Below are 27,047 nucleotides of genomic sequence, written 5' to 3' on the forward strand. Positions count from 1 at the left end.
AATACTAGGTGGTTAGTATTTACCGTAAATGCCGGCGTATAAGACGACTTCCGCGAGTGCTGAAATCGGCGCCAAAGACGGGGGTCGTCTTATACGCCGAGTCATCTTATACGGCGGAAATACTGGTAGTTTCTGGCGTATAAGACGACGTTCTAGGAATGCGGCCCGGCTATAAAGACGGGGGTCGTCTTATACGCCACGTCGCCTAATATGGCGGCATATACGGTAAATACAAACTCATTAACAAACTAACAAACATATTGACATAAATAGGAAAAACACAAACAAAAGTTAAAAAGAATCCACTGTGTAGCTCCATATTCTTTTAAAGAGCCAGGTCTATGCTCTATTTTAAAATGATAACACAACAGGTCAGTTTCACAAAAATTAAAAGAGAAATTGTGTTGAAACTTACTTCAAGATTTTCAAGAACTTCAGCAGTTCCAAAGATCTTCATGTCAGAACTTGTGTAATGATTAGTTAGGATAAATTCAGTCTGATTAGCATAGAATCCTGGATTAAATGGCACTTCAGTGCTAATCTGCTCTAAGGTTTGACTGCCTTGGAGAGAAGGTGTGATGATGATGGCCGTTTTGCTCATGGTGAGTTGTTTTAGCTGCTTGTCCGCTAGTCTGAGCACTCTGATGGAACAAGTATACTGTCCTTATAAAAGAAGACCAATGTGAATGTTAACATCTTTCTACTTTTTCATTTTGTAGATTATTTTGTTGCTGGACATTCTTCATGTTAGTGCTAAGCATGGTCACTTAGAGGTAAGTGGCGATTTTTATGATGACTGGACAGCATCAGTAGGAAGGCACCACAAACAATATTATATTTACAGTACAATTGCTAGATGACCCTATGCATTCACAGTGGGAGGAAGAGGTGGCAAAAGGTGACAGACGACACTGATTTACATACTTGCACCAGGATCATGATACAATTACATAATGTCAATTTGATGATATATTTGTCACAATGTTGGCACCATTGTGGCTTCTTATGATTCTGCTGCAGATAACAAATGGGACAATGTTTGTTCTTTTAAATTTAATTGAAAGATTTTTTTTCAACATGCATTTAAAAAAAATATTTTAAGCAATAATGGGAAAAATGGATGTTTGTCAAGCATCCTTATTAAGCTTGATACCAATTCCACTACTGCCTTGGGTTTACACTGTGGTTGTAGCCAATCGACCTTATTATTAATAAACTGGTCTAGCAATTTTTCTATCTTTATTTTCACAGGCTGCTCATAATTGCTTTATTACTTACTGTTTGAATTATTTTGCTTGTTCAACTAATGATCTTTAACAGGAGGTATGTATCAGGCATCCAAGACTGATTCTGAGATTCTCAACACATAAAGTCTACCATAAACTTCCCTTATAAGATAAACATAATAATTTACCAATGAATAAGCATTTACTTGGCTATATATAGGAAAGTTAAAGCAATTTTGCTGAAAGAATGCAAATTGTCCACAGAACTGAAATAAGTTTAACTTATCTTGGAGTTCTAATTGGAAAGAGCCAATTTCAATGCCAAATCTTTATTTTATGCAGAACTGAGAAATAAGTTCAATTAAGTGGAAAGCATTTTCAAGGCTTACAACCTTTTAGAGATTTTTAATATACCATATCAACTTGTTGCACCAATTTGCAAGGTTTAAAAGATTAGGCAAATTCCTGAAGGACAGTTCTATGAGTAAGCATTGCCCATTATACTCAACTGGAAACAAGTAATGCAGCAAACTCTGAATACTCTGTTTTTCTTCTCGTGAGATTCTCAATCCAGTGACCACCATTAGAATTCATAGTTGTACTCTTACTACAGTTTTGTCCTTTTATCTTACCTAAAGCTGTATCAAACATGGTTTCAGCTGCAACAATTTCAGAAGCTTGGAAATCAAATACATTATTGTTGAAATTAAGTTGACAGTTGACCATAGACTGGGGTTTCATTTCTTCTATTACTTCATTTTGGGCACTTGAACATTCTCCTAAGGAAAATTGAACAATAGAATTGAGAAATCACATAGTTCCACAGAAAGTAGACACAGCACATATATTATCTAAATGTCACTTATATAAGAAAGAGATCAGTATCCTAGACTGTACATTAGATAAACAGCCTACTGGTATCCTTTCATTAAAACAATATATTTCATGTTGAGTCAGAATTCAAAAATTACATATATTATATGGCATTTTATTTGAATAAAATGGCTCAGTTCAGATCTTCATATGTGGGTCTAATTGGGGTAAATTGTATGGATGATATAGAAATATGATTGGCATTCTTCATTCTTTTTAAGAAAATTGTTTCATTTTTATATATGGCCTTATTAATGTTCTTTTATATTCTGCATTTTGATAGTGCCTAATGGCTAATCAACAATAAACTATTGAAAAATTACAAAAAAAATCTATTCAAGAATAAACTGTGGTAAGAAAAGTCATTTCAAGCAGCGATTTCAGAATTTTTAAAAAGTGCCGTTGATTAGAGCAATAAGACTTAAATAGACAAGCTTTCTTTCCTGTGCTCAAAGCATTTAATAAAACAATTTTTATAACAATATTTGTTGAGAATGAATTATATATAAAGTATTGCCAGGTGATAGGTCGTATTGAATGACATATAATCTCACTTTATTTAAACTCTGGATAAAGACATAGTAATCAAGAAATCTGACTATTCTATGGAAGTCTCATTAATGTGTTTTTCAAAGGTTGTCAAGAAGATAAATTGTGTCATTTATTATTGAATTGTAATGGGACATTAGTTCTCCTGAAAATATATTCAATAGCTCAGAAACTGCTGAGTGTTCTGCACTATGCTGTTGAACTATACTTACTTATAAATCATTCCGTTTTTGTTATACCACAAAAGATATTATTTATGTCACAAATTGAAACATAATTTGAATATATCAAGGAAGAACTTAGGCAGGGCATATACACTTAGATTTTATCTTTATCAAGCAGGCATGTCTAATCTATGGCCCTGGACAGCTACTAAGAAGTCACACAGGATCGTAAACTTTTAACATTATTATGTGATTTATGTACAGTAACTATATTATATATTTTATATATGGCCATGATAACTCTTCTTCACTCAGTGTGATTTAGGCAAGCCAAAAGATTGTATACTCATGGTTTAAAGCATATATAATTGTGATTTTAATTATCTTCTCTACTATTCAATAAAGGAAAGTGTTGAAGTAAGTAGAATTTCTGCCTACATAGGTAGCCAATTTACTGATTTGTTCAACATACCCATATTCTCAATATTTCTTACATAGACTACAATCCTGTGATTTACCGTGGCTATTAAATTCAGTGGGGACTTCTGCACAATATTAGACTCTTTGTGGCAATGTTGAGTTACAATATACATGCCAGTTATGTCATATTGTTGTTAATTGCGAAGTTGTGTCCGACACACCGTGACCCCATGGACAACGTTCCTCCAGGTCTTCCTGTCCTCTACCATCTTCTGGAGTCCATTTAAGTTCATGCCTACTGCTTCAGTGACTCCATCCAGCCACCTCATTCTCTGTCGTCCCCTTCTTCTACTGCCCTCAATCTTTCCCAGCATTAGGCCCTTCTCCAGTGAGTCCTTCCTTCTCATTAGGTGGCCAAAGTACTTGAGTTTCAACTTCAGGATCTGGCCTAAAGAGCAGTCAGGGTTGATCTCCTCTAGGACTGACCGGTTTAATCGCCTTGCAGTCCAGGGGACCCGCAGGAGTCTTCTCCAGCACCATAGTTCAAAAGCCTCAATTCTTTGTCACTCAGCCTTTCTTATGGTCCAACTGTCTCTGCTTTTTAGTATGCTGTCTAGATTTGCCATAGCTTTCCTCCCCCGGAGCAAGTGTCTTTTAATTTCTTGGCTGCAGTCCCCATCTGAGGTGATCTTGGAGCCCAGGAAAATAAAATCTGTCACTACCTCCATTTCTTCCCCATCTATTTGCCAGGAATTGAGAGGGCCAGATGCCATAATTTTGGTTTTCTTAATGTTGAGTTTCATGCCATATTAAGGCTGGAATAAATGTTGTTAACATTCATCTACAAAACATGTCCAGAAAAATGTCATATAGACTTCTTATTTCTAGTTCTTCCATACATATGGAATTTCAACTTCCAAAATTTCCATCTTGCTGGGACTTCTAGAAGCTAAAATTCAACCCATATGAAGATAGCAGTTTGGCAAAGACTGTTCAAATGGGTATCCATAATTAAACATTAGCAGTTATGCTGAAACACATAAATAATAGGAGACTGCAGAAAAAGATTGATTGTAAATGTAAGCTTAATTTAATAAGCATACCTTTCAAATTTTTACTTCTGTGTCCAATTTGAAGTAGAACTTTTGAAGTATCCTGAATATTTGTTTTTGTTCCACTTACATGTGCTGCCACAATCCTTTGAGGCTCGTTAATTAACACCTAAAGGGGGGGGGGGAAAGATCACATAATAATGACAATTGTTTGGATGGATCTAATTTTCTCTTGAGTTTAGAGATCATAAAATCTGGCCACTTGGGTATTTTCTGAATTAGCCTGTATCTCACTTTAATATTAGTAGTATATAAATTTAAACATGCTGTCTTATTATTTAGTTTAAACCTTTGGAAAATTTTGAATCAAACAAATCATGTTTATCACATAATAAAACATCAACAACAAAAACAACAACACATACACTCATGGAAGATTGCCTGGACAAGTCCATGCAGTTTTCTTGCCATGATGTTTATAAGTAGTTTGCCACTGCCTTCTTCCTAGGGCTGAGAGGGAGTCACTGGCACAAGGTCACCCAGATGGCTTGTGCCTCAAAGTCTCCTGGCTTCTATTCTGGTACTTAACCACTATAGGAAACTAACTGTAACTGTATTTTATATATTAAAACATTCTAATTTATACTCATGCTCTTGACTTTTTAAACTATGTTGAAATAACTAAGGATAATAGTATAAACTAGTAGTTCTTAAACTCACTGACTCAATTATCTCTTTTCCTGGTGTTGGATTGCATTACTTACTGTTTCAATTAGTCTCATCAACACCTCCCTTCTCAGACTGTTGTTTTACCCAAGCATTTCAGCACTGGCAGTCCCAAACTGGATTCTTCACTCACAAACAAGCAATTACAAATTGCTGCATTACTCCAAGGATATCCTTGGATTCCCCCCCCCCCACGGGCGTAATTATCCCCATTTAAGAACCACTGGCATAAACATTAATTTATTACAATGTTCAATATTTCTTGCTCTATGGATGTGTTCAACATATCAACTCTTGTAACATATTATCTGTCCTAAGATAATATCACAGAAAATCAGAAGAATTTAAAAGACATAACTACAATACTATTGGATATGCGATTGTTATACCAGTAAACCTTGATTTACTACCAGAGTTAAGCCCAAAATTTCCATTAGTAAGCAAGACAGTTGTTAAGAGAGATACACCCCATTGCCACAGTTGTTAAGGATTACTCCACTTGTTAAACAAATATGTTGTTAAACAAATCTGGCTTTCCTCATTGACTTTGCTTGTCAGAAGATGTCTGGGAAGGTTATAAATAGTGATCACATGACTATAAAACAGTGCAACAGTTGCCATACACCTTAATTTTTTTTAATCATGTCACCATCAGGATGCTGTAAATGTGAAAACCAGTCATAAGTAATTTTTTCCCATGTGGTTGTAATTTTGGTCATTAAATGAATGGTTATAAGTCAAGGAGTACACGTAATCTGTTCTCTATAGACCATGAGCTTTATTTTTTATTTAGGTTCCAATAAAGAAAAATTATAATGAAATACATGGTTTTCTGTTTCATATGCACATTTTTGTATCATCATTGTACCAAATTTATTTATTTAATTTCACTATTGAAGTCTCTTGGTTTACAATAAAAACAAATGACCTATCCCTGAATTGTGATCAATTTATAATAGTAAACCAACCTTTTCAAACAATCTATGTGGGTTCATATAGAAAGTGACATCTTAATAGGAATTGGAACCATTGCAAAGTTGTGTCCTAATTTCAAATCTGTCAGGCAACAAACTGAGAGAATAAAAGGAATCAGCATTTGTGATATTACCTAAAATCTTTAATAATCTCATGGCTAAAAGTCAAAAGCCATGTTATATAGTAAGCCAGAGGTCAAATGTGCAATGTATTGTTCTAAGCAACCTGCCCATGTCTGTATGTTTCATATTAAAATTGATCTAACCAAACTACATAAGAGGAATTACTAGAGAGTTGATTATACATCAAGGGTGGCATCTTAACTGCCCTGAATATAAAAGACTGTATCAGCAAAGAATTCAAAGTGCTATAATAAATCCAGATTATTCTATGATAGATATCTGTTAGGAGTGAGCAGGATATGAAATAACTTGAGCAGCCACTGCTCTTGTGTCATAAACATAGAAAGTAATTTCTTCTTTCCTATGCATATGGCCACAGCATTGGCCTTCAAATAGGATTGGTGTTATTGTACTAGGTTGTTGTCAGGTCTTTTTTCAGCTGTGCTCTTGCTGATTCATCTCCTACTGTTTAATATTGTGCAATAGGGCTAACTCTGAAGCAAGTAAAGTAAGTTTAATGGTAATCATGTCAATCATTCTAGTAAATTCTTTAATCCAGGTACCAACCAGGGCACTTACAGAATAACTGGTGGAACCAGTCCCAAACTCTTCCAAGGCGTTTTCGCTTCCAACTGGGTCCAATAAGCATTTCAAGCAGGTCATCCTAACTTGCCCACTACCCTGAAGAGGTGATGTGCATCTATTAATCCAACCTTAACTGGATGATGAGCCATTCCTGAGAATGGGAAATCTCAGGTATCTCCACTCATAGAGAACCTAACCAATTAAAACAAACAGCAAACTGAATAATATGGATAAACCCATATTTCCCGATTGCTATTTCAAATAAACCAACTTCAAAATGGATTATTAAATTCCAGGTGTAGATGGTCTCCAACAAAAATTATAGGAAAGTTTAGTCAGGGATTTTGGTATGCTAATGAGTTAGCAATATATTTACAGAATTCCGAATCAACTCTAAGTCTAAGATACAGATGCATACACTCAATATGAAACAATTATTTCACATGAATTAAGATATTGTTCTTATAGATCACAGCTACATTTCCCCATATGCGTCCTCCAGCCAGACTGCTTACCAAAAATTACACTGGAAGAAATGCAGGTTATCTATGATGCTGAACCTTTCCCATAGCCTAGAAGCTGATTAGTGTGCCTTCAATCTTTAATCTTTTGCTGTAACATCTCCTTACCTATATTAAAATTTTTGTTTCTCAAAACTACTATCATTGACACTCTAGATTCCATATCATTGCCTGTCCTCCATGCAACAACATGAACTTTTAATAGATCAAAAGGACATCATTTTTCCACTCAAAGAAACCTCTTGGGATCCCTTATCTTACCACTCCTCATACACACTGTCCTGAAATGCCAACCAAGCTCTAACTTTGAATCCAACTTCCTGCTGGTCCACCTTTCACCAGGTGGCCAAAGTGTAGACTTAAACGTCTCTCCCAGCAATTCCTGATTCCCACTCAACAGCAGCTCTAGTCCCTGCACACATATTGAAATATTACTATTAGGGAATTCAGCTCTTTGCATCTTTTGGCTCCAAAGTGGTTCCTCCTTGAAGCAACACCTCCCTTGGGGTTGCAACCCAAACCATCCTGCCTTAAGCAGCCTTCCTAAAAAAACAGCAAATAATAGCTGGCTAGCAAACATTCCCATGGAGGGCCCCTCAGTGGGTTCCGAACTGGCAAGCAATAAAGCCCTTGCTTCTCAAACTCCTGTTTAGTTCCACTGGCTCATTCTACACAGATGAAGTGACCTGTTTTGGTGTTTGATGTTTTAGGAGATGCTGATGCAGAAATCTGAAAGATCCATGCCATGAATCAAGTATATCCTCTGCTGAGTTGTCAGGAATTGTTTGATCCATGAATATTTTGGCTTACTCTGATGCAGTCTGTGATTCCACGTTGGCTTTAGGTTGGTCCCAAATGAATATTAATGATCCATTCCTCTGACTTATTGCTCTGTCATGGTAGCAGCAAAAATCATTGGCAATCTATGATTAATGGGTCTTTTACAAGTCATGAGGTTCCATGAGGAAGGATGATGTTTCTTCAAACAATTTGTTGCAATTCTATGATTATAAACGATACTTTGTTTTTTATTTTAGGAGCTATAAACTCTTTGGCATGAGCTTATACTCACTAATGAGTAATTGTTAAGGCCTTTGCTGTAATAAAATAAAACACCTTACAGCAGTGGCATAAATGTTTCAGTTATAAGATAACATAAAAACTCTAAATATACAAACCCAAATAAAATAAAAGTATAATAATGACAAATTTCAGAAGTGACTTACCTCCCTATATGTCTTACACAATCCAGATAGGTCATAATATATTATAACATTTCCAGGGTTTCTTGCTACAGCTACTCCGGCTTTTGAATCAATCTGAAGAATACTGTTTGAAGAAGACCTCCATATTCCTGATAAACCTATGAAAAAGAGTATTTGTAAAAATAATCATATTGCAACTACCAATCATAACAGACTTAATTATTCTCCACAAAAGTAATGTCTATCATGAGTATATCTAGGTTTTTTAATAAATAAATGTTTGTAATATATTGATTTTCTACTTTTATAAATTCAGTGGTAACATTATGAATATTGTCTTATAAAAACCACATAAAATAGAGGTAATCTCCTCCCTACAGTGAAGTTGAAACATTCACAGAATAGTACTTCAGGAGTTGTGTCATTCCTATTTATTTATTATTGTGCTATGGCCTATAAAAGAACTGTATCTCCTCTGTTAGAATTATGCAGTATCCTAAGAAAAGCACCTTCAGTCCATTGTTGTATTCAGCCAGGATGTCAAATCTCTCAGGTTGAACAAAAGACTGCTTTGCTCATGATGACTGTGCCATTACTTTTTATTTGAGAGACTGCTTCTTTCTGATTATGTCTGCCTATGTCCAGCAGAACGGATATGTAACAGGTCCCAACTATTAATGAGTTATATGATTATATCTGGCAAGAGCTGGGAGAAATGTATTTTCTCTCATGGCACCTACCCTCTGGAACATCATTCCCCCTTAGGTGAGATTGGCGCCCTCCTTTATGCCAAAATCCAGAAAGCCCTTAAAATATGGCTGTCAATGCTGCTAACATCAGATGTTCTTGCTCTGACAACATATGGAGATGCAGCCATTTTCCTTTACTTTATGTTTGACTCTTAGAGTTAGAATTAGATGATACTGGGGGGGGGGAAGAATGTTCATGAGAGTTTAGTTAGACATAACAATACTGTATAAGAGTGAGAACCAAGGTTTTTTGACATAAGAGATGATAAGAAATGGCTGGTTAAAGAACTGGAGGGAAAGCCGGCATTTCAAACTAATTGGAGAATGTGATTTATGACGGTTAATTAGAGGAGGGAATTGTGCTTTGATACTATGTGCTCAGGGGAGGGGAATTCAGATTTTGGCTTGGCCTATGTATATGCGGATGCTATGCTACTTGAATAAAGATTCTCTAAGGTAAACAATGCCTCAAAGTTCTTTGAAGAGTTTCATCTGTCAGAACCATGACATTGGCTATATCAGCAGGTTTGGCAATCTGAGGGAAGTGGAGAACTGGTGAGATGGCTACACTATAATAATATCAAGATACTCTCTCCTAGTCTTGTTAATTAATACTTTTAATTTTTATAATAGTATTCATCCTTCTGAAAGCAGTACTTTTGTACAGGGAAGCACTTTTCCTTCTGATAAGCTGATATTATCCCATATGTTTTAGAAAGTTCAACTTTGTCCCTGTGTTGCTCAATCTGTGCTATTGCTGCTAGACTTTCAGGCTCAAGCCCAGAGGCGAGACAGCGAGATCCAATCATGTCCAATCCTTTATTTGCTTACATCTATTAGACAGATTTTTTTCCAGACTAAAGCTAAAACCTTCGAACTCAGGGGTGTTAAACTGCCGGCCCGCGGGCTGGATACGTCATGCTGAAACCACGCCCACCCCAACTCTGGCAATGGGAAAAAAGTCATGATATGGTGCGCCACATCACGTGACGTGGCGAGTTTGACACCCCTGCTCTAACTTAATAACTTCTGAGAGATTGTAAGGTATGGTTTCTCTGAACCTCTTTCCATCTCATCCTCTCTAGTCTGGAACTACACACTCTCTTGATCTGGGTCTCCCGCTGGGAAAGCTCTTGAGTTGGCCAACTCCTCCCCCACTGCTGCTGCAAGCGCACATTCGATCACACAGACTGAGCAATGAGTGCATAGAATACCTTCCAAATAAGAAATCCAGTTGGGCAATGCTAAGTCTTGCTTTCATTTATATTTTCATATCTGTGCATCAGTTCTTATACCAATTCTACAGAGGTTATTAAAACAAGGATCAGCAAAATATCCTTAGTATTCATAAAGTGATGCATTACCAAGTGTAAAAGCTATTCCCTATTTCTTCCACACACAAACTGTATCATATTAAACACAACTTTTATATATTTATATATATATTATGTATGATTATTTTGAATATGTGCCCTGTGTATAAACACAAAACGTTTCCATGATAATTTAGTCTTTTTAAATCTCCGTTAATGCAAGTATTATTCAAAATGGTCTTACCATCTTGGTTTACCAGTGAGGAGGTTAAACATATGACATCACCTACAATAATATCGGTGAGCTCAGGGGAGATGGCATGTTGGATAGGAAGAGGGACATAGTCTGCAATATTGTGTTCCGCATCCCAAACCTTAAGCAAACTTAGTCCAACATTCATTGTTCGAAGTACCAAAGTATTGTTAGAGGTCCCTTTCCCAACCTGTAAAAAATCATCTCTGTAAACAAAAACAATTTATTAAAATAAATAATAAATGAAATAAGTTATTATTAATAGTCAAGAGGACACAAGTGTGTGAATGTCGTACATACAAGACGATGAAAAGTTACATCACTTATACCTGTTCTAATGTGCTTTGGAAATGTTTTGCATTTGTTCCCAGTAGGCCAATTTTTAAGACAGTTTTTAATTCCAGTATGTACAGTGTTATACAGAAATTCAGCACACTATTACAGAATGTTTACTGTATATAAATATATACAGGATCAAATATCAGTCATGTATTAATTGCTTGTTTGGAGCCATTTACAGAGGTTGTTTGTCTAGGTTCACTTACAAATGACTGATACACTTGATCATATGTGTTTTTCTTGGAAGTACTATAAAACAAATGGGATGTATTCCAGCTAAATGAGTTTAATTACTATTAAAAGAAATTGGCATGAGTTTTAAATACACAATGCTGGTGCATTACCCCGATTTACAGGATTATGCAAATAATCTTGAAAAGATGCTTTGAAGCGCATGGTAATCTGAATATAACATTTGCCTTGAAAGTAGCAGTAGTTTTTCTGTCATGGTTGCCAAGTGGTCCTAGGTCAGTGGTGAATCTATGGCACGCATGCCAGAGGCGGCACTCAGAGCTCTCTCTGTGGGCATGCACGCCATTGCCCCAGCCCTGCCTCCCCTTATGTCCCCCTCCTCACCAGCAGGCCCCCAGAGAAAAGTTGCCTCCAAGTGTGGCCCACGCAGAGCAGCGCAGCCATGGATATGACAGCTGGGCAGCGCAGACAAGACCCCGCCCTCGCGAAATAGAGAGTAGACAGTGAATGTATTGAGTTGAGTTGTTTATTTATGTTTTTACTTTGGAATGTCTGATTATCCAAACACCACAGTGTGTCCTGAGTACTTTTTCTTAAAAATTAAAAAACCAATAAAATATTTTCAAAAAAAAAAAGACTCCGCCCTCATGTCCCATCACACACAGTTGATACTGTGTGGCGGAGGGCGCGGTTGCCATGGGTTGCTGGACCACCTGGGCAATCTGCAGTGGGCTGTGGAGGTAGTGGGTGGCCCTGCAAAGAGGTGGGATGGGGGCGGAGCAGGCAGGGCGGAGGGTAGAGCTGGTTTTTGGGCATTCAGTCTCTAAAAGGTTCACCATCACTGTCCTAGGTAAACGTGAGGCTGCTTTAAACACCTTAATGGCAAGTACTATGTTCATTTCCCCATACTCCAAAGCACCTTTCTGAAAATAAATCTAAAGCTCTGTCTGGTATTAATAAACTGAAAATGTTTTCCACCATATTTTTCAGTTTCTTCATCCAACTTATGGATGTTGGCCATACGATGATAGGACATTAACACATATACCATTCTATTGATATATATCACACACCTGACAATTGCCACAGAACAATCAAACTATCATCAGGTATCATAAATGATAATTAGAATGTTCTCTTTCATTGTGTGTCTTCACATAGAGCAGTGGTTCTCAACCTTTCTAATGCCGTGACCCCATAATACAGTTCCCCATGTTGTGGTGACTCCCAAGTGGGTGTGGCCACCAATAAGAGGGAGTAGGACAGCTAGGGAAAAGGGAAAAAATGGCAGACAGTGTGGTTTGGTGACCCCCGTGAAATGGTCATTTGACCCCAAATGGGGTCCCGACCCACAGGTTGAGAACCACTGACATAGAGGCTACGTAATAGTCAATCTGAAATGCTTTAGTAATGTTCACCTAATCTATGTTTCTAAACCAATTTATGATAATCAAATGCTGATCAAATTACCTGTTGACTGCAAAGTGAAGCATGGAATTTTGTGAGTGAAAAGTGTCTCCATAATTGTCATGGAAATGGATAGTCAAACTCAAAGTGATGCCCAAAGGTAATGCCAGTAAAGCTTCATGATTTTTTGTATGGAAAATTGGGTTCATGGATATTCTCAGGTAGGAAACAGGAGCTACCTACATGATACATTCAGTAAAAAATCGAAGGTGAAATCAGTTTTGCTATTGCTCAAAATACATGTAAGCAGTTATACTGTATATGATTATCTGGATTACTTTCCAACCTACTTATATGCATGCTTTTGATCTTACTATATTGTTTGGGATTTTAACCATTTCTCTCAGAAGTATGAGCTGATTGAAGCCAGTCCAATTTTTTCCTGTCTCATATGCAGCAACAAAAGGCATCTATCCCACCCTTTATTTAGAATCCAGGCAAAAATATATTTTCAACTTTTGGCAGTATACTACCACCAATGCAAATAATTATACTATTTGGTTCCTTTTTAATAATACAAACTCAAGTGCCTGAGATAGCCACCTCAGACTATCCAACTGCTTCATTTGTCCATATTTTAACCATTTAGGGATGGTTATTCAAGAAGCACTCTTCAGTTTCTTCTACTGTTATCATCCCCAAACTCTAAAGAGAATAATGTCAGTGTTAATTTCACTAAACTCTTAAGTCAAGGGAGTTACAAGTGTTTTATAAAAGGTCACGTTTGCTTGAAGACCTGAAAGATCAGGTTAGGGACAGATTATGCAGAAAAATCTATCTCTTGGGTTGCTAAGATTTAACACGAACTTTATGACATATAATGAATAAATGAACCAATCAATCAATCAATCAGCATTATCCAATTATATTTTCTAAACTCTTCTCACCACTTATATATTCTACAAACTTTATATGAGAAAGTAAAATGAAAACATTACTTTGTCATCCACTTTAAATGATTCAAAGGTTCAATTATTTTCTTGAACTGGAATAATGAGTTTTTTTAAAAAAAAAATATAGCAAAAAGCCTTGAGCAAGTTAGCATTCTATTATCATTGAAAGAAACTGAAACATAGTACCTTGACAGCAATAACAAGGGTCTGGTTGATTCCAAATGATTCTTGGGAAATTATTTCTATTGTTGATAGTCCAATCTGAGAATGAGAACTAAGATGACCACTTTCATCAATTTCTACCACAGGAACGTTGTCTTGACTATCCAGTACACGATAAGTTAAAGAAGCAGCTCCATCCCTTGATTTTTAAATAAATAAAAAATAAGCAAATAAGCAGGTAAGTAGGCTGTAGATCTCTGAAACTCAAATGCTAGAATTGAAAGAATAACAATACAAGATACATTCCCATTTCTTAGCACATTGTCTTGTTCTTATATACCTCCAAAGCATTTTTTAAATCTAAGATGGATTTGGAATTTATTTATTCATTTAGTAGATATATTTCTGTGCTACCAGACTCAAATTTTGGGAACTTACCAAGAATAGTTTAAAACACACACAATACAAAATACATTTATTTATTTTGTACCAAGTCTCCTTGTAAGCTACTTTATCTGAGGGCCTTTCCCCATTTCCATCTAAACATCATATTAACATGTCCTGGAAACTTCTTTATTTTGCTACATACTAACGACATTGCCTTATTTTGTCCCCTATCCATGAATTTAGCTATCCTTATCTCTCTTGATTTTAAAGTTTCCCATTAATCTAGGGGCAATCAGCAATTTTATCATGAGATATAATACTGGCTATCAGCTTCGCTGATTTAAAAAAAGATTGGATCAATTCATGGAAGTCAAGAAGATCAGTGCTTTGATGGCAGTATAACTGTCTCTGGAGAATTTGCCTGGAGACTAGTGGGCTTTCTTGTGCAGTTGATTGGCCACTGTGAAAACCCAGGGGTCCAATCCAACACAGTGCTTCTTATGTAACTAAGAGAGGATATTCTAATGCTTGTGGCTGATATCTGTTGGTGGAATAGTCTAGTAAGCCCAGGGAGAGAACTTGAGGCCTACTGCAGACATAGACTACTCCTATTGCCTACTCCTGGACAAATTTATTTTAGCACCAGTCTGTTTTTCTTCCAGGCAGGAAGAACTGAGCAGAGCTACCAGGTACCAAAGCTTTTGTAACTAATCAGCAGCTGATTGGTTTGTTTACTTACCTGTTCGTTTGAACTTTAAAAAAGGAGTTTGTTGACATTAATATCTGTCCTACTTCTACTCCCAGAATAACTAGTTTCTCAAACACCTAAAAAATAAAAATTAGATTAGTTACCGTATAAATAGGTATTTATGTTATCTTCAAATACTTACATAATAAAGAATGGAATGCACTGAGGCATTTATTTTAAAATGAAACACACACACACATACATACACACCCCTTTGCAGAGAGTTAATTCAGAATTACAAGGGACAAAATATATACTAGGTTTGCAGGAAAATATTTGTACTAAACCATGGTTAATCTCCCAAACTGACCATTTTTATAAGTTACAAGGTTTAGCAAAATATTTTTTTGTTTTTCTTTCAAATGATGCCCAGGATTATTAGGCAAGCAGTTCCCCATCTTTGGTAACAGGCTGAAAAAAATATTAGACAAAGAAAAGAAAACAATATGTGTTCTTGTGCATTCCACCTATTTTCTAATAGTTATTCTGGGAAAATGTAGTAACACACTAATGTTTAAGTGAATCAGTTGGTTTCATTACATTGTATATACCTTAAAACTTCATTTGAGCTAAATAATGAGATAACATTCAACACAATAAAAATGCTGCTTTGTTTTTATTTTAGATGTTACATAGGCATGAAAAGGCAACAATATGCATCTCTGCGGAGTAGAATGAGATACATGTCATTCCCTGTAGGAATTGTGAGAATCTCTGGGAATAAACTAGAAAGTATGCACAATAGCCTAAAGCATTATTCACCAACTTGGAATTTCCCAGATATATCAGGACTTTGTACTTCCTGGCAACAAACTCTGGGAATTGTATAGATGAAAGGTACTAGACTAAAAGTGATGGATTAAAGAAATGTCACTTCCAGATTACTTAATGGAGACAAATTTGATCAATGGAATGTAATAACAACACTTATGAACTTTGCAAAGTATACTTCCAAAATGAAACATCTGCATCCAGATAGTTGGTACTTGGGGAGGATTAAGCAGGAAGGGAAATAGCTAAATTGAATCAGACTCAACAATATTCCAGTTGTATTGCCCCTATTTGTTGCAAAAATGCTTCTTACTATCAGAATGACTTACAGACATCATTTTAAAAATGGCTGTTATTAAATATAAATGTATTTTTAAAATCCCAAGAAACAGCATATATAAAGTCCTTTTCAAACCACACGTACCCACTAAACAGAATGCAAAGTGGTATCATTTAAACATTTAGTTATAATTATTTATAGAAGCTTCTGCTTGCAAACAATTGTCTCTGAATATGGTGGTGTTTCTATGTGAATATATACATATAAGCTTATACAGCAATTTTTTCACTTTTATCTATTTTTTGGCATATACTGTAGATCAGTGGTTCTCAACCTTTCTAATGCCGCGACCCCATAATACAGTTCCCCATGTTGTGGTGACCCCCAACCATTTATACACCACCAGGTGCCAGGGGCGTGGCCAAAGAAAAGGGGGAAAAATGGCGGACAGCCTTGTTTGGCGACCCCCGTGAAATGGTCATTCGACCCCAAATGGGGTCCCGACCCACAGGTTGAGAACCACTGCTGTAGATGTTATTATTCTGACCGTAGATGCAATCTTGGTATTTTGTTTCTTATTATTTATTAAGCTTATTCCCAGGTTTGTCATGATGCCATAGTTCAAAAAGGTAATTACTAGGCAAAGATCTGTACCAGAAGTCCAGGTTCCCCTAGGACTGCCAGACAGTAGAAGAAAAACTGAGATAAGAATTGGATCAGTATTGCCTAATATACAAAGTGCATTCTTTAAAAGAATTATATTTAAACTTTTGAACATATTTAAGACCTCAAGCTATTCTGCTGGCTCCCCTCCACACCCCTTCCTAAAGTAATTACTTCAAGAAACTATGTGCTGCAAGTTACTATGTATCCTCAGGAAACCTTATTCCATCTAGATAATTCGCATGCACATGATTTAAAGCTGTGATAATGTGCACTAATTGTTCAGTTGATAGAAATCATTCAGCATATATTTAATCTTTATAGCCAACTTTAATTATTCAAGTTCTTTAGCTCTCAGAAAATGCCATTCATTTATTTCAGGGTAATCCTAAACACAATTGCTTCAAATTAGATTCAATGAGGTTACATTACAGTAAGTGTGCTAAGTATAATTTGACTACTTTCACAATAGATAGTTTGTTTTAAAATTGGAAAGTTATTGCCAATATTATTGCATTAACTGTGAATATCTAAAACATAGGAATTTTGCAGTAATCCTGATACAGAATGATTAAACTCTTCTCTGTGTCTACCCTATATCAAAAGAAACTAAAATTCAGTATCAAAAGAAGTAAATTTTGAAGTTTGCAGAGTATTCAATTTTTAAAACTGCATTTTTTATTTAAATTTATTTGTATTTCCTCTAATCTGACAGAAAGTCAAGAAAGGTCAGCTAACCCATCTCTAGATGTATATAGCTCTTCTGGCTTTTGATATTAGATTAGATATACTTCTCAGTTTATCACTGAAACTAACCAAAAGGTTTCAGATGCTCATGACAATGCAGGTAGTCCTCAATTTACATCCATTCTTTAAGTGACCACTAAACAGCACTGAAAAATTAACTTAGGATCATTTTTCATACAACAATTGCAGCATCCCCATGGTCACGTGATCAAAATTGAGGAGCTTGGCAAAAGGGATATGTTTATTGACAGCTGCACTGTTCTGTGGTTATGTCATCACCATTTGTGACTTTCCCAGTCAGCTTCCAGCAAGAAAAGTCAATGGGGGAAGCTTAATAATCGCATGATTAACTTAACAACTGCATTTGCTTAACTTCTGTGGCAAAAAACATCTGTTTTTCATACTAATTTTAGCAACTTTCTATAAAGGAATAAGAATGTTTAAACTACAAGATTACCAACATATTACCTGTATTTGAATTTCATCTGTCAATTCTTTTGCCATGTGAGAGAACTGTCCAGCTGAAGGATCAAGGACTTTCACAACAACTTTCAATCCTGTTTTCCCTTTCACTTTCCCATAAACATCCACCGCAAAATTATTTTCCACTGAAAGCTGAAGGGAAGCCTGAAAGAAAAAAGTGTTGATTTAAGTTGGGTAGAATTCCATTCAGTATCTCAGGGCTGATAATCTCCCTTTCTGTTAAAAAAAAATAGTCTTCCAATGAGTTCTTACAAAAGATTTATTAGAAACCACTCTAGAATGCACATAGAAATCAATATAAGAATCACAGAACTGAAAGTAGTTTCCTGCTAATGTAGGAAAATCCTTATTACAGCAACTTTTAGGATTAGATCCAGAGATAGTTACATTATTTCCAAATTTCTCCTTTCTATTATAATTTTGTGGGTGGCAGTTTCAATACCTTGAGATGCCAAAGCGGAGAAGATTGTTTTATATCAAAGCAGATACCATGTTTTATACATCCACTGCTGAAAAAGACAAATTTTCCCCCAAATCACATTCTATGAAACATTAATTCCAGAAAAGTTGTAAAAAATTAAATCATAATATAGAATTAGCATTTACCTCACTGAATCTTGACTTGACATCCAAGATATCTCTTGTAGTCACAGACCAATAAAACTTTAATCCTGGCACTGCATTTCCAAATGAAAAAGGGGTCTGATTGCTAGCAATGCCCATCACATATACTGGCATCTGGAAAAAGAAAAGAAATGAAGACTAACTTAAGGAAAACTTTTCTCCTTTTCAAGGGATATGACATATTATTTTAAAAAAGGAAAAGATTCAGATTAGGTGAGTATTAAAGTGGTTCAATGAGGCCCAATCATATTTGACTATTGCAACAGCAGAAATAATGTCATACCGAAATCATGTCATACTGAAATAGTGTTATACTTTGATTTACCTGAGTTCCAGTTTTCATTCGGGTAATAGGTGCATGGATTCTGACAGCTTCAAGCTGAATTACCTCAACTTCAACTTTATCCTAACGGGAACATCAGAAATTATTATACCAATTGAATTAATTGTGCTGTAATTGTGCATACTCCTTCGTATTTGTTCACATTCCCCATCTGAATCTGAACATTAGAAACTGCAGTAATTATTTATTAAAAGTCATTCCAGCTAATTTTACATTGTTGATATATGGCACTCAAGGTGCCCCACAAAACAATTCAAAATTATAAAAAGTGAATGTGTGGGACAACAGATCAAATCAACCAACCATCTAATCTATAACATAAAAAATAATAAACATAAATCAAATAACACAAAAGAACGAAGGGAACAACCAAGAGAATCAAATAATTTATTCTAAGCCGGGGTGTCAAACTCAATTTCATTGAGGGCCGCATCAGCATTGCCATTGCCCTTGTGGGGCTGGGTGGGTGTGGCCAGGGTGGGTGCGGCCTACTGGGTGGGCGTGGATGGAGTGGGTGTGGCCTACTGGGTGGGCATGGCCAGTTCTACATCGTTTGCATCAAGGGTACCTGTGGGGGCCTGGGCAGGAGTGGGACATATCTGAGGGTCTCTGGCAGAAGGAGGTGGGACCGGGGCAAGCGCCAAAGCATGCTGCATTTCTTCATTCCTCACAAAGGGTGACACCTCCCCAGCATACACCCAGGGGCCAGGGCCAATGCGGCAGGGGCTGGTTCCTTGCTATTTCTGGACAGCCTTGTGGAGTTAAGACTGAATGCATTTCAGCATAGATGGCCACCACAAAATTGTACATTGGCTCCCGGCTGGCCTGGGCCAGGGCCAAGGCAACAGGGGTCGTTCCCTGTTTCCAGGATGGCTTCGTGGGCCACATGAAACCACTTCGCGGGCCGCATCCGGCCCCCGGGCCTTGTGTTTGACATGTCTGTTCTAAGCTATAGAGATGCCCGATATAGGTAAATGCCATTTTTTTCTTCTGGGATCTTGGGAATTATAATTTCCCTTTTGAAATTAAAGTAAAACATCTTGTATTGTTAATCTAAAGCAGGCATGTCAAACTCAGGATGTCATGTGATGTTGCACAACATATTGTGACTTTTTCCCCATTGCCGGCAATGGGGTGGGTGTGGTTTCAGTATGATGTATCCGACCTATGGGCTGGCAGTTTGACATGCTGGGATTAGCAGTTTCAGTCTAACTTTTAATTTTTTATAGCTCATTTCTGCACTGAATTAGAAAAATAGTAAAAAGACTTAAAGCCTAAGTGAGATACAACACAATTGTATCTTTGTCTACATCATTTCATCATTGATCATGTCTACCTTTGGCACTAAGGCTTTGAACACAGTGATGTATCTAACTAGTCCATGTCTCTGAGCTCATAGTTTCCCATTTATTAAGTACTGTATTTGTAAATAGACCGCATATGGCACATCTACCAATAATTTTCTGGAATCCATTCTTCATTTTAAAATGATAAGAGGTGCTTACAAAACTTTTCATAAGTTCAGAGGCATTATATATATACATATATCAAGATGTTACCTGGGATGCAACTACAACCTTGCCAGCTTCTGCATAAATTGCTTGAACCACTCCCAGTATGGTACTGTTCCCCACTGCTTTGCCAGTTATAAAGCCACTGTTGTTTACGGAAGCAATGCTGGGATCATGGATGGAAAAGATTATGTTGAACTGAGGCTGTGGTCCTCCCTCAGAAGTAATCTGTGGTTAATTATTTAAAAAATAAGAATTACTTTCTAATTTGTTTTCAATTTATAGATTGAATAAGATCTGGTAACAGGTACTTATAATTTAATAATACAACAGATGCAAATTGAGGTTTTTAGTGATACAAAGCTGTTAGTCATTACGTTGTTCTTTAAAGAGGACAGAAGAGGAAAAGGCAGATTATTAAGCACATAACACAACATAATACAACTCACCCTTGCCCAACTGTATGCTTTCTAGATTCCAGGTCCCCCCCCAATATCTAAAGTTACCAAGGCCTTGGACATGCGTGGAGTTATGTATGCATACAGCAAGCATTCAGATACATCTAGCAAGGAATATTTTTAAGTGACGCACTGAAAGATTGAGAATGAGTATAAAATGCTTGTGGTTTTCTTTTATTTATCTGGATTTAGATTTTCAAGATCAAAGTTATTTATTAGATTTCTCTGATGAATTTTCTTTTCTTACAAAATTCCAATCTACAGATAGTCCCCAACTACCGCAATTGGGACCAGCAACACTATGGCTAACCAATGTGGTTATAAAGTGAAGGGCCAAGTGTGACTGTGCCAGCTTATGATGTCCATTCGAGCTGCAATAAGATAGTCACTCGCAGTCATTAGTGTGATGTTACACAGACTTGTGACTTTCTGCTGGCTTCCCCATTCACTTTTCTTGTTAGAAACTGGTTCTGAAATTCACAAATGGCAATCCTATGCCTGCAGGATGCTGCAAATGTGTGCTAATTGCCAAGTGCCTGAAGAGTGATCATATGAACGCAGGGACACTTTGACAACCACAATTTTGAGGACTAGTTGTAAGTCTCCTTTTTCAGTGCTGTCATAACTTCCAACAGTTCTTGAGCTAGTGGTAGGTAAGTGAAGACCACCTATATATTGAATAGTTATTGGAAAGGCTTGAAAAATGTTTTCAAGAGGTTTTTAAGTTTGATGTGTGTGGACTCTGAGCATAAGGCAGCTAAAAATCTGGAAAATGATGATTTTTTTTTAGTTGTAACATTGCCTTATCAAGAAATTGCTCTCTACTGATCATTCAGTTTAAGAATTCTGGAACCTGTAGGAACCAAGCCTTTGGAAATTACCAAATTGGTAAAGTTGCTACCCAGATAGATGGAAAAACCACACTTTGAGGAATAAAATTATGATTACTTTCTATTAATGCACACATTAATTTCCCTTTTAAGAAATAATTAGTTCAGCATAATAATTTAAAAACAACTTACTTGAATCACTGCACCTATGAGTAAGGTGACTTTTTTTGGTATCAGTTTAAAAGGAGGAAATACCTAGAAGTAGGACAAGAATGAATATTTATCTATAAAGTTGGAATTCAACTATTTGGAATGACGTAACAATTTTTATTTGAATGTTCCTTCTTGCTCTACATGTTCAATTTTTCTTCTATAGTGGCATTCTTTTATCTTTTTAAATCTCTGCACTCAAAGCAGCCTGCCATTCCCCCTTCTGCCCTGTCATTATCTTTCTCTTAAATTTTCCTACCTTGAAAAGCATTTTAGTGTTTTTTTTCCCCTTGTTTGTGGCTGTGTTCTGACAATTCCATTCCTTGTTGCCATCTTTTCTTTCATTTTAAAGTTATTTTATTATCCCCAATTCTATTGCAACAACTTTGGAGCTTGACCATTTTCACAGCATTTATCTTATTAATCCTCAGCTTCTTTTTGAACTATTATCTCAAGTGCATTTTCCTCTACTTTCTCCACCCTCATCACTGCCCAACATTCAGTCCCATGCCCTCCTTTGTTTGGATCAGCGCAAAGCAAAGCAAAAGAAGGCTCTGATGCTTATTAAAATAATCAATAATATCTTTTCTTATTTATCAAGCTAAGTGCATAGCATTACTACATCAATATTTCTGCCTAATGATACTGATATTTGTCCATTAAAATAATTTTGCTTTCAATTTTTAAAAATCATTTTGAGTGATGAGCTTTTCTGGCTGAGAAGCATCTTTATAAAAAGTCATCCTAAAAGCATTCATAGTTAACAGTGAATATATTTACTTCAATCTGTTGTGGAATTGAATAGATCTTTTCACCATATCTGTCAGTGACAACTCCTGTAACACTGGTTTGACCTATGGCCATGCCATGCACTAGAAAAACAGCTGTGTATTCATCAGAAGTTTCATCAAGGGCTCTGCAATAATAAAATGCATGAATAGCAGAAAACTGAATGTGCCTTTAGAAGCATTAAAGAGCAATTGCTTCAATTTAATTCAATGCAGAATTTTCAGTTGTGTCCATTTGCAATGATGAGCTGATAACATAGTAAGAAATATCAACAAGACAATATGATGAGCTGTATGAAACAATGTAAGACAGGGGTCTTCAAACGTGGCCTGCCTAGCTGAGGAATTCTGGGAGTTGAAGTACACAAGTCATAAAAGGGCCAAGTTTGAAGACCCGTGATGTAAGACATGGAAAAAGATAAGCAAAAATATATAGGTAGCCCTTGCTTAATAACCACAATTGGGACTGGCAACTCTGTCATTAAGTGAGACATCATGTGACTGTGATGGACTTATGACCTCACTTCCGCTGTGGTTAAGCAAATTTCCATGTGATTGTTAAGCAAAACATTGCATGACTGTGACTTGTGATTTTCCTGCCAGCTTTTCTATCAACTTGGCTTGTTAGAAGCCAGCTGTGAAGCACTGAAATGGTGATCATGTGATGTTGTGACAGTCATAAATAACCACTGCTGTTTTTCTATAGTACTTAAAGCAGAGTATAATAAATGAACATAGCACTTACTTTAAGGAAATAATCTGAGATGCTGCTTTTAGAGTTAAGTCCATGAATTTGAAGTTTTTACTGTGAAAGTATTTCTTCGAAGCATCCAGCACTCTGACATATGCTTTAACATTTTTGCCAATTTCTACCTACAATATATGTTTACAGAGTTTTGTATGTCAATTCAAGCAATACATTCTGTTTATCTGTAGCTTAAAATATTGTGCACCATGATCTGTCTACTAGTACAGAATTACTGCAATCAAAGTGATTTCACTATCTCTTAGCAACTGTAGATTGCAATCAGACTTGCTTCTATGTCAGCTTCCTTAGACATACTGACTATATCTACACCATTCACAGTCAGTATAATCCCCAGTTATCATTCTAGAATAAGCTGTGGGATAATTCAAGGCTGGGAAGGAAGCTCCCCAGCCATAATGTAATAAAGGCACTATTTTATTTATTTACTGTATATTCCTTTGTTATTTTTAAAGTCAAGGCAGCAAACATAGGAATACAACTTCCTTCTCCTATTTTCCCCACAACAGCAACTCTTTGAGAGAATTGGGCTGAGATAGAGTGACTAGTCCAAAGTCACCCAGCTAGCATTCATGGCTAAGGTAGAACTAGAACTCACAGTCTCCTGGTTTCTAGTCTGGTAGCTTAACCACCAGACCAAACTAGCTAAACATACTAGTTCAGAGGTCCCCAACCTTTTGGGCACCAGGGACCAGTTCTGTGGAGAGAGGTTTTTTCCATGGACCAGAGGGGGTGTGGTTTCATGTACTGCCTGCATCCCGCGGACAGGGCTTTCCTTGCTTGCACGGCCTAGTTTTTGGCATGCTACGGCCTGGTGCCGGTCCACAGATTGGAGGTTGGGGACCCCTGTACTAGTTGAACTTTTGAACTGCATTTTATTTAGTTACCTTAGGCTTATCAAGTACACTCCTTATGTCAAGACAAGGCCAGTTAGTTGCTTGCCATTCCCAAACTATGCTCCATGACTCTGATTGCATCATTGAAATTTGGCAGCAAAATGGCAATTTTTGCTAATTATATTTTTTTATCCTCCCCTTTTCCTTTATAGAAATAAGACTATTCTCAATCCTCCAGGTCATAGTTACCCAAAGGTGCTTTTCAAAAGGCAACTGGACTTCCTTGCTCTTTTTTCCTTGAAAATGTTTCACTTCTCATCCAAGAATTTTCCTCAGTTCTGACTGAATGATGAGGGGTGCTTTTTTGAGAAAACCATTCCCATCCCCCCTTTTAAATTAACTCTAAATTGTGCTATCAAAATTCAGGGGAATGGGTTAGGGTAGAAAATGGGTTAAGTCTGCTTCAAAGAGACCACAAACTGAAATGTGTGCCCAAGTTGCATGAGATTCTTAGGCCCATGTTCAAACAATAACTTGCCAACATTTATCAGAATTCTGACTTACTGTAGCTGTGGAAAAAAAGCCATTAACACTGCTTTCATTTGCAATATGTTAATATATATATCTAATTAACTATAGATCTGTTACATATTTTAGACACCTTAGAAAAGTCTTGGTTGTTATCAGTAGAACAGAATATGATCTAGAAGTATTCAAAGTGCTCTCAAGTCCTTGGTGCCCACTGAGCTTGATTGTTTTCTTGTCAGCTTTTATTACCAAACTGATGACATGGTGACATCATAAGCTGGTAATGAAATGTCTTCAATAAAACAACCAAGCTCAAAGAGCACCAAGGACCCCACAGTTCAACCTGAGCTAAAAATATTCTTTTCTATCGGTATTCTTAAATGTATTCCTTGGAGCAAAATAAATCATAAATGAAACTTCAACCACTTGCCTATAATGAATTAATCTTGAAGAATCTTTGAGTAGAATATTTTTTCTCCAGCAGTAAACAATATATCAAATCATTCACTTAGAACTGAATACTAACCTTATCAACAATTCCAACATATACTTCTTGTATATTAGAAACATACACCTCAGTTTTAGCAATGGTGGAAGATGCAAGACACAAGTCATGTATCATTACAGATACTGACCCTGGATATAAGGGATATATCTAAAATAAAGAGAGGAAAATGGAATCAAATGTTATTCTTATCTAGTTATTGTGACTACTCTTTACTTAAAGTTATTGTGCTTCAAGCAAATAATAAATGGTAAATAACAGTGACAAAAGAAAATTGTGCAATTAAGATTAAGGAGAAAATTTTTCCACAGAAGGAGACACTGCTCTTTCCAAATGAAATTTTAAAATATATCCGAGGATTAGCCTGCAGGTAACAATTGCATTCAGGTGCATCTAATGCAACTATTAGCCTCCAGTCTTATATTCCTTTTTGGAAACAGGACGAGAAAAACAAAACAAATCTCGGCGAAAAAGGATCTTATAAATAAGTCCTTAAAAGCGAGTATTCAGACTGAATTTAAGGGAAAAAAAGAAAGAAAGCATCTGTACTGCTGAGTATTTTATTCTTAATGACACTACATAAACTGATGGTAGCTTATCTTCCAGAAGAACAATTTCATTTTCAGTGAAAACTTTTAATCATAATGCCTTTTTGTCATATATCTCAAGGTATTGCAATTTTCTGTAATGTCTTCAATCCATTTCTTATAGCTTTGGCTGTCACTATCTTTGAGCTCACACATTTTCTGAAACCATCTAAAGCAGATATCCTATGAAAGTCTGACATTTTGTAAAGGGTTTAGTCTAATTTCATTACCTAAACTCAGGGAATTTCAAAAGCCATACAAGCAATATGATTTATCAATTGATTTAGCTTTACAGTATTTCTATTTCATGCTGCAAAATATATTATTTCTAGAGCTGCTCACATCAGCAGAGAGCAGTGGGCAAGGATGATCTCTGTCTTCAAACTTAAAACTCTCACGCTTATCCACATATAAAGCAAATTACATAAATAAGGAGGTAAAAACATGAAAGAACAGAAATTAATTTGAAGAATGTCAGACTGAATGGTGAATTGTTAGTAATTAATCCTGTTTACTCAATATGAAAATAGTCACACTCAAGACAGAATTTTACTTTGCTGAATATAAGTCTAACCCTATTTTTATGTGGTGGAGCTCTTACATGTTTACACAAAAATGCAAATAATATAAGTTTAGGTATTTCCAAGGTCAAAATTTATATTTAATCTAAAATAATTCAGCTAGAAGCAGATAATTGTTAGTTCACTTTAGTAGGAAATGATTATTGTAGTACTTAGAGAAATTGTTTTTTTTTTTTAAAAAAATAATAATTTATAAATTGATGTGCTACCTGTCTCCCCTGCTACTGAAGTATATTTGGCTAGTCTACCAAGATTTTAAACAGAAAATTCAAATAATTATTTATTTAACTAATATATATAAATGTAGTTATATATTTAATTACCAAACCAATTTATGCAGCTAGTATGCTTCTTTATTTATTTATTCAGTGTCATTTATTCATATATAAGAAAAGATAGGAGAATTTCATTCTTATATAATGCCATGCATTTGTAAAGTTTTGATATGATCATGAAATTAAGGAAATAGAGAAAAAACAAGAAATTTGGTTAAGAAATTAGAATTAATATCAGGAATGTGTGAAGCCAATGTTTCATGGAGCTCAATTAGCTTAACATAGATAAAATACGAGCTGCATTCATTGTTGAAATGTAAGATGATTATTCTGGAGAGCA

At 36.0% G+C, this 27,047-nt stretch overlaps 2 protein-coding genes across 7 annotated transcripts in view; one reads left to right on the forward strand and one right to left on the reverse strand.

Annotated features, from left to right (window-relative positions):
- Positions 1 to 27,047, forward strand: part of LOC120317577 — a 142,943-nt gene that overhangs the window by 67,860 nt on the left and 48,036 nt on the right. For 2 of the 4 annotated variants that reach the window (XM_039364260.1, XM_039364258.1), the window contains exon 3: positions 720 to 773. The exons of 1 other annotated variant lie outside the window; for it this stretch is intronic. In XM_039364260.1, coding sequence (XP_039220194.1) covers positions 720 to 773 — 54 coding nt within the window. Of the gene's footprint in view, positions 1 to 719; positions 774 to 7,923; positions 8,430 to 27,047 lie in introns of those variants that run through there. One more of the 4 variants, XM_039364261.1, reaches the window with a different exon arrangement.
- NUP210 (nucleoporin 210) overlaps positions 1 to 27,047 on the reverse strand; it is an 89,163-nt gene that overhangs the window by 5,926 nt on the left and 56,190 nt on the right. For 2 of the 3 annotated variants that reach the window (XM_039364254.1, XM_039364256.1), the window contains 16 exons: positions 25,286 to 25,414; positions 23,375 to 23,502; positions 22,622 to 22,757; positions 21,824 to 21,886; positions 20,392 to 20,571; positions 18,815 to 18,895; positions 18,472 to 18,603; positions 17,851 to 18,009; positions 14,913 to 14,998; positions 13,811 to 13,985; positions 12,735 to 12,910; positions 10,725 to 10,939; positions 8,440 to 8,576; positions 4,336 to 4,453; positions 1,859 to 2,005; positions 416 to 663 (listed from right to left, as the gene is read on the reverse strand). In XM_039364254.1, coding sequence (XP_039220188.1) covers positions 416 to 663; positions 1,859 to 2,005; positions 4,336 to 4,453; positions 8,440 to 8,576; positions 10,725 to 10,939; positions 12,735 to 12,910; positions 13,811 to 13,985; positions 14,913 to 14,998; positions 17,851 to 18,009; positions 18,472 to 18,603; positions 18,815 to 18,895; positions 20,392 to 20,571; positions 21,824 to 21,886; positions 22,622 to 22,757; positions 23,375 to 23,502; positions 25,286 to 25,414 — 2,310 coding nt within the window. Of the gene's footprint in view, positions 1 to 415; positions 664 to 1,858; positions 2,006 to 4,335; positions 4,454 to 6,695; positions 6,885 to 8,439; positions 8,577 to 10,724; positions 10,940 to 12,734; positions 12,911 to 13,810; positions 13,986 to 14,912; positions 14,999 to 17,850; positions 18,010 to 18,471; positions 18,604 to 18,814; positions 18,896 to 20,391; positions 20,572 to 21,823; positions 21,887 to 22,621; positions 22,758 to 23,374; positions 23,503 to 25,285; positions 25,415 to 27,047 lie in introns of those variants that run through there. The other variant, XM_039364257.1, reaches the window with a different exon arrangement.

This window comes from Crotalus tigris, unplaced genomic scaffold (genome assembly GCF_016545835.1).
Source record: "Crotalus tigris isolate CLP2741 ecotype Arizona unplaced genomic scaffold, ASM1654583v1 scf7180000019699.406680, whole genome shotgun sequence".
Taxonomy (NCBI): Eukaryota; Metazoa; Chordata; class Lepidosauria; order Squamata; family Viperidae; genus Crotalus; species Crotalus tigris.